The sequence below is a fragment of the Balaenoptera musculus genome, chromosome 6 (assembly GCF_009873245.2).
Source record: "Balaenoptera musculus isolate JJ_BM4_2016_0621 chromosome 6, mBalMus1.pri.v3, whole genome shotgun sequence".
NCBI classification, from domain to species: domain Eukaryota; kingdom Metazoa; phylum Chordata; class Mammalia; order Artiodactyla; family Balaenopteridae; genus Balaenoptera; species Balaenoptera musculus.
In genome coordinates this window covers 51,611,040-51,622,489 of record NC_045790.1, presented here as the reverse complement: position 1 = coordinate 51,622,489, position 11,450 = coordinate 51,611,040, and the positions used below count along the sequence as shown (strand labels likewise).

General features: G+C 38.4%; 1 protein-coding gene across 2 annotated transcripts in view; it reads right to left on the bottom strand.

The window, feature by feature from the left end:
• Positions 1 to 3,571: 3,571 nt before the first annotated feature.
• Positions 3,572 to 11,450, bottom strand: part of TTC39B (tetratricopeptide repeat domain 39B) — a 136,886-nt gene continuing 129,007 nt past the window's right edge. For both annotated transcript variants that reach the window (XM_036856554.1, XM_036856555.1), the window contains 3 exons: positions 10,343 to 10,460; positions 7,531 to 7,647; positions 3,572 to 4,507 (listed from right to left, as the gene is read on the bottom strand). In XM_036856554.1, coding sequence (XP_036712449.1) covers positions 4,417 to 4,507; positions 7,531 to 7,647; positions 10,343 to 10,460 — 326 coding nt within the window. In that variant the 3' untranslated portion in view covers positions 3,572 to 4,416. The remainder of the gene's footprint in view (positions 4,508 to 7,530; positions 7,648 to 10,342; positions 10,461 to 11,450) is intronic.

Here is an 11,450-nt window from a genome sequence, read left to right as displayed (position 1 = left end):
TCCTAAAGACGCTACCAGAAAACTACTTGAGCTAATCAATGAATTTGGTAAAGTAGCAGGATACAAAATTAATGCACAGAAATCTCTTGCATTCCTACACACTAGTGATGAAAAATCTGAAAGAGAAATTAAGGAAACACTCCCATTTACCACTGCAACAAAAAGAATAAAAGACCTAGGAATAAACCTACTTAAGGAGACAAAAGACCTGCATGCAGAAAACTATAAGACACTGATGAAAGAAATTAAAGATGATACAAACAGATGGAGAGGTATACCATGTTCTTGGATTGGAAGAATCAACATTGTGAAAATGACTAAATGACTCAAAGCAATCAACAGATTCAATGCAATCCCTATCAAATTACCAATGGCATTTTTCACAGAACTAGAACAAAATATTTCACAATTTGTATGGAAACACAAAAGACCCCAAATAGCCAAAGCAATCTTGAGAAAGAAAACGGAGCTGGAGGAATCAGGCTCCCTGACTTCAGACTAAACTACAAAGCTACAGTAATCAAGACAGTATGGTACTGGCACAAAATCAGAAATATAGATGATGGAACAGGATAGAAAGCCCAGAGATAAACCCACGCACATATGGTCACCTTATTTTTGATAAAGGAGGCAAGAATATACAATGGAGAAAAGATAGCCTCTTCAGTAAGTGGTGCTGGGAAAACTAGACAGCTACATGTAAGAGAATGAAATTAGAACATTCCCTAAGACCATACACAAAAATAAACTCAAAATGGATTAAAGACCTAAATGTAAGGCCAGACATTATAAAACTCTGAGAGGAAAACATAGGCAGAACACTCTATGACATAAATCATAGCAAGACCCACCTCCTAGAGAAATGGAAATAAAAACAAAAATAAACAAATGGGACCTAATGAAACTTTAAAGCTTTTGCACAACAAAGGAAACCATAAACAAGATGAAAAGACAACCCTCAGAATGGGAGAAAATATTTGCAAATGAAGCAACTGACAAAGGATTAATCTCCAAAATTTACAAGCAGCTCATACAGCTCAGTATCGTAAAAACAACCCAATCCAAAAATGGGCAGAAGACCTAAACAGACATTTCTCCAAAGAAGATATACAGATTGCCAACAGACACATGAAAGAATGCTCAACATCACTAATCATTAGAGAAATGCAAATCAAAACTACAATGAGGTATCATCTCACACCAGTCAGAATGGCTACCATCAAACAAACTACAAACAATAAATGCTGGAGAGGGTGTGCAGAAAAGGGAACCCTCTTGCACTGTTGGTGGGAATGTAAATTGATATAGCCACTATGGAGAACAGTATGGAGGTTCCTTTAAAAAACTAAAAACAGAACTAGCATACGACCCAGCAATCCCACTACTGGGCATATACCCTGAGAAAACCGTAATTCAAAAAGAGACATGTACCACAGTGTTCATTGCAGCTCTATTTACAATAGCCAGGACATGGAAGCAACCTAAGTGTCCATCAACAGATGAATGGATAAAGAAGATGTGGCACATATAATACAATGGAATATTACTCAGCCATAAAAAGAAACAATATTGAGTTATTTGTAGTGAGGTGGTTGGACCTAGAGTCTGTCATACAGAGTGAAGTAAGTCAGAAAGATAAAAACAAATACCGTATGCTAACACATATATATGGAATCTAAAAAAAAATGGTTCTGAAGAACCTAGGGGCAGGACAGGAATAAAGATGCAGACATAGAGAATGGACTTGAGGACACGGGGAGGGGGAAGGGTAAGCTGGGATGAAGTGAGAGAGTGGCATGGACATATATACACTACCAAATGTAAAATAGATAGCTAGTGGGAAGCAGCCACATAGCACAGGGAGATCAGCTTGGTGCTTTGTGACCACCTAGAGGGGTGGGATAGGGAGGGTGGGAGGGAGACGCAAGAGGGAGGAGATATGGTGATATATGTATATGTATAGCTAATTCACTTTCTTATAAAGCAGAAACTAACATACCATTGTAAAGCAATTATACTCCAATAAAGATGTTTAAAAATAAATAAATAAATGATATTACAACATTTAAAAATCCATTGGATAGATTATCAGGTAACTATAAAACAAAAGGAAATAAAAATACAAACGAAATAAGAACAAATAAAGGAAAAATCTTAATGGGAGATATGAATTTTTATATTTGTTTTGGTAATGCAGTGTTAAAATAAAACAAAAATAACTACCATTACCTTAAATCGTTTCCATTTCATACCAGAAAGTGCATTTTTTACTCACACTTGCTCTGACTTGCAGCTTCTCACAAAAGCAATATGACCTTTTTTCTTATTATTAAAAAAAAAATAATAATAATGCTACCAAAGCTCTTCTAAGAACTTTGGAGACTTTTTTTTCCAAGTAATATTCAAAGAAATTTTTGAACAGATTTTCCATTACTAATTGTAATGACAGTTATTTTCTCTTTTGTCTGGTCCTAATGTAAAGTTATATAATTCATATTAATAGCACATGATGAATCTACCACCAATATTATCTGAAGGGGTGGTACTCCGACTTGAGTTGTATTCATCATTTTCCACTGGAAAAACATCCTCAGTATTGGCCAAGAATTAGTACCTTAAAGAAAACAAGACCAAATACCTGCTGGATACAGGCTCATATAGCAGGGAATAAACAGCAAGGAGCAAATTCACAATGTGAGCTAATGTCAGTGCCAAACACTTCAAATAAATTTAAACTTGTTTGGATCGCCACACTTTCATTTTACATCAGAGACCACAGACTCAAGCCAATACTTTTGTTTTGATACTGTAATACATACATAAAAACCATAACTATTACAACAACTCATATTCATGCAGCCTTTCAGTTTACAAAAAGCTATCATATGCATTATCTAATAGAGCCCTCACAAGCACCATGCTCTGTGTTGCTATCCCCACCAGGGAAACTGAGTGCCAGAAAGGGTCAATGACTTGCTGCATGTAGAGGAACTATTATTAACTTATAGAACTGGGCTCCTGACTGCCAATCTGGGGCTGTTTTTGTTAAACTGCAGAGGCTTCCACGACAAGTTATTCTTCAAAATAGAAATAAGACAAAACCCTGATTCATCGATTCGTGAACTGTTTTTTGTCGCTCTGGATGCAGTCTTGACCTCAGCCACTGCACATACATATTGGAGAGCTGGGGGGCTGGGGAGGGCAGTGATGATTGTAAAATAAAACACACACTAAGTGGGAATGATCTGGATTAAACATTTTAACATTGTTTGCTGAAAATAAATATCTCAGCCTCAGACCCACAGTTATAAAACTAAAAGAGACCTTGAAATTCATCTGTCCTTTTTCCATTTCACAGATGAGGAAAATATGGTGATGGAGAGAGCACAGAACTCCCTAAAAGTCACCCCGGTAACTGCCGACAGCAGAGCCAGGACCACACAGAGTTGGCTCTCTTCCACTCCATGCCCTGATTGTGTTTGCAAATTAAAGGACTAAGCACAGTCCAGATATTTACAAGGAACCATCACAGTGCTAGAGAAATTAGCAAATTAGACCTTACACACCAACATTAGGAGTGTAAAAATTATTATTTTATATATCATTGAAAGCAGCAGGAACTTTATAAGAAAAATAGTCAACGTATATATTTTAGGCGCTCATTGTTAAGGTTAAGGAAAATTTCTAAAATATAACTTTTTTTCCCTTTAGATACACGGAATTTTTTTGAATTTTGTTATAATAAAAACAGACTTAAGTACATTCAAAAACAGGATAGTCTCTCAAAACTGTCACCACCTGTAACTTACACGAAGAATAAAAAACAATAACAACATTTCATCACCTTTTCTAGATACAGGTCTTTCAACCTATTACTTACATTACCTGTCCTGTTCACACCCATTGCCTGTCTTTTTCAGGAGTTTTCGGAAAGTTATTGAGCTATTTTGAATGTAGGTGATTCTTATTTCCCCTCTGAAACTTAAATGCTAGGCAACAAAATATCTCTGAAGTTTAACGGACCAACAAAGCTAAAAATGGCTAGGTTGTAAGCCATTTGCTACTTACACGATATTCATTTCCACATTAAAAAAATAAATAATCTAATTATACTTTATTGTACCTGTGAGTCCTTTAAAAGACTTTTCACTCTCCAATTCAAATCGGATATGAAATTCTTTTTGGAGATGCAAAATATAAGAGTTTTCTAGATATTATTTAACATCATTCCATAGGAAAAAAAAAAAACCCACTTAGGTAGACCAATAGTAAACCACACAGATGATAGAAAATATTGACAGTAAAATTATTTTTTTGTCTCACATTCACAAGATCATTTTTCCACTTTAATACAAGGTCTAATCTACAACAGATGCCGGTACTAATTAAGAGAAAATTCCATTCTTCATGTTCTGATCAATCTGAGGAAGATTTTTTCCAGAGGTGAAGAGCTGCCTGAATTCTGAAGTGTAGTCTGGACTCCAGTGAGTAATCTTTGTAGTTATTTCTAAAGATAAATAACAATAACATTGTAATGTCAAAATTCCTTTATATACCAGGGCACCACCACCCTCCTCCCCCTCCTCTCATCTTCATTCCTTATTTGCTTTCAAACGTTAATATGCATAACAGTGGATGTTGTTAAAATGCAGATTCTGGTCCTGGGAGGAGATGAGGATGGCAATATTCTGTATTTCTAGAAGCTTGCTGGTGGTGGTCTAAAAAGCGTGCTTTGACTAGCAAGGTTTATGTAATTACCAAACCATTCACAAACAGCAAGAAGGTTACAAGGAGGGCTTAACAAATTTTGCGAACTATTTTTAAAGAGTTGACCTCTTTTTCTAAACTGGAAATTTCAGGCAGCCTGAATAAACAAGGTGAACATAATCATTCACCCCCTCCACAAAAAAAAAAAAAAATTTATATATATATAGATATAGATATAGAAACTCTCACAAAACGACAATCACAACAAAGATAGCAGGATTGCTTGGTGACACCAAAATTACTTACTGCAATTCTGGCGGGCAAATATCAATGGTTTGGTCAATAATTGTTATGTGACAATGTCAGGAGGGGCATTAGAAATCCACAGATATTTAAAAACTTCACTTAGATCATCCATGTTGACTTCTCTTTGCTACAATTGTTCAGAATCAGCAAAATGGAATGCTTCGGACCTTGGGCTCTGCTTTCACACACCACCTTGGCCCATGGGAGAGCTGTACTTTCTTTCTTTGCAGTGGCATTCATTTCTTTCTATAGCCCTTTACTTTATACAGGTCTAAGGGTTACTTACTGGTAAACTTGATAAGGGTTATTATTCATAATGAGGGTTATTATTCATAAGCTAAGCCAACATCTTACTAGAGTTTACCAAAGGATGTAATTGAGTATTTCCCTAATTAACTTCGGAAGCTTTGCAAAGCTACTGCACAAGGAAAACTGCAGAAAATCAACAGTCTTGAAATTACTGGGACGTCTGTTTATATTGACATCACTGGGACTGTCTTGAGTTAGTGGTGACTTTTGATCACTGCTGGTCTTTCTCTTTCATAGTGAATTACTAGTCTTTTATTTTCATTGTTATAAATTTGCCTTATTGTGCATTGCTTAGATAACACCAAATATGTCCAAATGATACGAATACTTAGAAACTGTATTTTTAGTCCCAAATTTTCCAATGGGGGTAAAAATTTTCGATAAATTTGAAGATACACGAATATCAGTTGAAATAGGAGTCATACTCACTCTCAACAAATTAACTTTAAAAGTGACTTTCTCTCATGTCCTTGGCTTTAAAAAAAAAAAAGATAATGAAACCTCTCTTGGCTCCACTGTGCCTCCAAAGCTTCTGCCCCATTACTATGCTTTATTCACAGCCAAATATCCTGAAGGAGTTGCCTGGAGTAGCTAACTCCACTTTCTCACCTCGCTTGTCAAAGTCACCGATGATCATGCTGCCAAGTTCAGCAGCCACTTCTCTGGTCTCACCTTGATTGACCTCTTGGCGGCCATCTTCACAACTGACCACTCTCTTCTTTTGAAACATTTTGTTCACTTGGCTTTCCTGGATGCCCTCCTAACTCACTGGCCACTTCTTAATCTTATTGTTTAATCTCTAAAATGATGGCATATCCCAAGGTTCTATGCTGGATCTCCTTCTCCAGCTGTATAACTTTCCCCAAATGACCTCATCAAGCACCACAGCTTTAAATATCACTGTCTCTGTTCTGGTGACTTTGAAATATCTACATTTGGCCTTGACCTTTACACTGAATTCCATGCTGGTATATATATGACTGCCAACTCACCATCTCCACATGAATACCTATAGGCACCTCAAAATATCACAGTCCAAACAGGAGTAAGTTGTTTTTTTTTCTCTCTCCTCAATCCTGATCCTCTAAGTGTTCCCCATTTCATTCAAGAAGCATTATCAACCAAGTGGCTCAACACCCTCCCCGCTCCACCCCCCAGCCAAGAATGCTCCCCACGCAGTCCTCTGGTGACTGGTCTTCTCAGGACTGGCTTTAATTATGCTAATCTCAACTACATACTACCTCAAGGAAACCTTCCAGAATCAACTCAATCTAAAGTAGCACTCGAGTACCCTGTATCATATCGTAAATCTCAGCAAAGCACGTACCATTGCTACTCTTCTTATTTGTTTATTTACCAATACCCCTCAACTTAGAAGATAGAAACATTGCCTGTTTATGCACAGTTCTCTGTCTAGAACCTTTTCTAGTGTCTAGCACATAATAGGTACTCAGTGAATGCTCTGCTGAATTTGAGTAAATGAACAAACTAGTGAATCAGCAAGCTATTTATGGCCTACAGCTATCATGGCATTCTTTCTCCATGGCAAGTAGTGTTCAAAGCAAGCAGACCACAGGGTTTGTGCCCCCAGTAAGTGAGCCATGATCACAGGAGGTCTGAGAGCCACTGGACAGCAGAATTGATAAAGTGCTTTGAAACTGCCACGGTAGTCAGAAAGAAGAAAGAGGAGAAGATGCAAAGGGCTTCTTCAAATCAATGGCTCTTTAAGGAAATGAGAGAGATGGTGGAACACATCGAGGATCAGCAAACTATGACCAAAATTATGGCCAAATCTGGGCACACCCATTTATTTACATATTGTCTTCTATGGCTGCTTTCAATACAATTGAGTAGTTGCAATGGAGACCTTATACTGTAAAGCCAAAAATACTTACTAATTGGCCCTTTACAGAAAAAGTCTGCTGACCCCTGATATAGAAGAGAATTGGCTAGAAATCTGTCATGTAGGTCCCCAAAATCACAACATTTGTAAACAGCCACAGGGTCAGGCATTTAAGAGGGTTGGAAACAGCACAATTCCAGCAAAAGCCACAAGCAGAAACTAAGCATAAATTAGCAAATGTAACATTGGGACTAATTTTTCATTAATGTGTTCATTTTAAGTGTATCAAGTTACTGCTGTTGTTAAAATTGTATTGGCATTGCTGACTCCATAGCAATCAAGGAAAAGCTGCCATGATCACTTACCTTGCAGTTTCTAGGACCTTTATGGCCTTGTCAATTTCCCCTTGGTTTTTATATAAAAATGCCAACTCAAACAGAGTAAATGGCACTAGGTAGTGGTCATACTTCAGTAGCTTTTCACTAAAAGAGCAAATGAAAAGCAATTAAGTCTTAACAGAACAAGGAACACATTCTTTTTCAACATATATGTATTTTTCCCCATTCTCAAGAAAACAGCTACAGCACTAAGACTATTACCAGAGAAAAGCTGTCATTATACAGTTAAAGAACCTAATAAACCATGGCAATAAATAGTATGCTTTTAATATATTACTCTTTTTTTTTCTTTTTTACTTTGTTTTTTAACTTTTATTTTTTTGGCCAAGCTCTGGCATGCAGGATCTTAGTTCCCCGACCAGGGATTGAACCCGTGCCCCCTGCAGTGGAAGCACGGAGTCCTAACCACTGGACCGCCAGGGAATTCCCTATATTACTCTTTTATTTTATTCCTTAATATAAATCCAGCACTGAGGATTGTTTACTGCCCTTCAGGTATACAAATGCATGCAGATCTTCAAAGATTAACCCTAGAAAGGACAAGATCATCCCTCCTGAACATGAATATGTTCAGGAAATGACTCCACTCAGAAAATGATGCCACTGATTTCTCACTGAGGTTCAACTCTCTTTGCACTGCTGTCTTATAATGCTTCAAAGTGTCAAGAAAGAAGTGGTCAACACTTCTGTTTTCAGCAGTATTATGAAAATTCTCTGACTACAAAACATCTAGAAGCGCTCAAAAAAATAAGAGCAACACCCTTTAAAATGCAGAGCTCAGCTCACAAGGACATAAGGAAAACTCTCAAACTGATAACAAAACAAAACCAGAACTCTAAGTGTGTGAATGATGCCGAAGCACTCCTAGGTCTGTTTCAGTCTGAATCAGCCAGGGCTTTGTGTCTCAGTGTCCACACAGGAGGTGAGGCCTTGGGTCCACACAGTATGTAGCGCCTGGGCTGAGACTCTACATAAAGCTGGGGCTCTGCTCCACCAGAGAAAGGGCAGATGAGAAGAACCCACTCGTGGCATAGGAGGAAGACAGGGGCATTTGGCTCCTTGGCCTGAGGTCTAGGTGGGGGGGGGTGGGGGTGTGGGAAAGACACATCCCTTAGGAAATTAATAACCAATAGGCCTGCCCTCACATGAATTTGCAATTCAAATTTATGTGGCCCAAATGATCCAAGAACTTCTAAGCAATGAAATGAATATGAAGGTGGTCCTGGCCTGGAAAAGCCTTTTGGGTGTCTGGCAGAAATAAAAGCACAATCACTTTAGAGAGAGACTCTTCCTCAATCCTAGCCTCATAGGAGTCTCAAGATAAAACCCCACTGAAGGTGAACTCACAATCCAAAACTATAAAACACACCAGCAAGCAATTCACTACGAGGTTCAAAAAATACAACAAATAGACCAAATGGGTCATCCTTTTGATCCTAATAAAAACACCAATAAAAGAGAACTCAACGGATACTTCTTTAACATGTTTACTAAAGACTGTATATTACTTATTTGGGAAATAGATATTGTCTCTTTCAGCTTCTTATAAGGACACCAGTCCTCCTACATTCTCATAATATATAGTCAGAAAGAGGCAGATCAGTAGCTATGGATGGAAAGGCACATGATATGGAACAGAAAATGTCAACCGGCAGTCTATGGCTGTGATCTATTTGGCTTACACAATGGTTTCCAAAAAATTGAGCCAAGATTTAAAAATCCGGACATGTTATACAAAATTCAGATTCCAGGCTTTCAATGAAAAATTGTAGGGACTTCCCTGGTGGCACAGTCGTTAAGAATCCGCCTGCCAATGCAGGGGACACAGGTTCGATCCCTGGTCCGGGAAGATCCCACATGCCGCAGAGCAACTAAGCCTGTGTGTCACAACTACTGAGCCCGCACGCTATAACTACTGAAGCCTGTGCACCTAGAGCCCGTGCTCCACAACGAGAGAAGCCACCATAGTGAGAAGCTCACGGACCGCCACGAAGAGTAGCCCCCGCTCGCTGCAACTAGAGAAAGCCCACAAGCATCAACAAAGACCCAACGCAGCCAAAAAAAAAAAAAAATTGTAGTGATTATTGCTACTGGGCCCACACTGTCCAGAGCAATAATCAATTAGAGCTCATTCAGTAAGGTTACTTGTCTGGCCCCTGTAATTGCATTTGTGACTCCAGATGTAGAGAAGAGGGCCAGGCATCAGAACCTTGACTCAACTCTCTAATTAGCAAAGGAGCAGGACATCATCATCAATGCTATTGGGGGGTTAAAACTCATTCATCTACAGAAAAATGCCCCTTGCCAAAAGAGAAGCAGTTTTAGTATTCATCACAGTTGTTCTTTCCTGCCACATTATCATTACAATGATGGCGAGTCTTTTTACTCAACTTTGAATCCCTAGGATTCAGGATCACAGTCTCTGGCACATAGTGGGTATTCAAATATCTGTGGAATAAATGAATGACAGACAAATGCATGAATCAAAAAAGTATCAGATGTTCTGTACCTTGCTGCCAGAATTTAGACAGTCACATGTCAGCCTGGCTGTAAATCTAGCTTTTGTAAGTCACCTCTGAACACCAGGTAGAAAGGCAAAAAGCCACGTTCCACTTAGGTTATAATTGTTTTCTCAAAGAATAAAGAAAATGTTACTGGATTCTCTTTCTGGTAACACCAAGTAAAAGGTTAGCAACGGGAGATAAAAGCATCACTTTCTCACAGCGATTCCCCAGAAACCACAATTTGCACTCAAGTTGGTTTCACTGTCCGCTTTTACCTTTGGACAACGTGATTGAAACACAATTCCGCTTGCAAAGGCCGCTGTAAGTTCTTCAGGCAGCATCCTTTCAGCAACTTCACTAAGCATTCGTCATCTACAGAGTAGTCGCTGGAGTCTTAAAGCAAAACAAACATACAATTCACACACGGAAAGAAAAATACTTGTAAAAATCCTATATAAGAGGCAGCACTAACAGCTCTTAGGTTTCAGAGGGATCATTTAAAAACAAGGAGAATATGTGTAGCATTTGTTATGCCTCACTAAATAAAATACAATGAAACTATTTCAAATGAAAAGAATACTAACTACATTAATACACCATTTTATTAAGGGGTTCACTCTAGCCACTTAAAATTTTTTTTCGGGTGCTCATACTCTGAGTTATGTGACCTTAGGTATAATTATAGGAAGTCTGAACTTAAAATAAAGCAAGAGCTTTATTCGTTCTGTGAAAGGTAAAGCGGTGAGCAAGCACGCTGCCTCCCCCTGTGGTTCTGGTCCCTAGCTGTGCTGGCTTCGTGCAGAAGAGGGTAACGCTTCCATATGGAGAAGCAGATGGCCTTCTCCCCATTAAAAATTCAGGAAGGAGCACACCCTCTCCAGATCATTATGTTTACAACTTATCAGTTCTCCCAGGTTATGTGCTTTTGGGGAAGAAATTATGTCATAAAATTAGACAAAATGGTTCTGAAGTGTGCAAGGCGCCTAAAAATCCCCACAAACCTTTAACTGCGTGAGGGTGATGTGGAGGATTTTCTTTCAGGACTTTTTCCCTTTTGAAAATGACTCGTTACCTTCTACAGCCCAAGGCTAACATATATTAACAGAAGGAACCGTATCATGTGTGACATCTATCTGACAAAGGTTGCCATTTCACATCTATCACTTTTGAATTTGGGGTGTTTTTTTTTTTTTTTTTGCAAGTTAAGTGCAACTAACAAATCACTCCAAGACAGACTGATAATTTATACATTTCACGCTGTGACAACACAGGTGGGAAGGGGCAGTAAACCAAACTAATGAGGCTCTAAGAGTCCTCATACTGAAATACTCTTGCTTTCAGTGTAAACGTCAGAAATCACCATTAACACATGCTGGTGTTTTA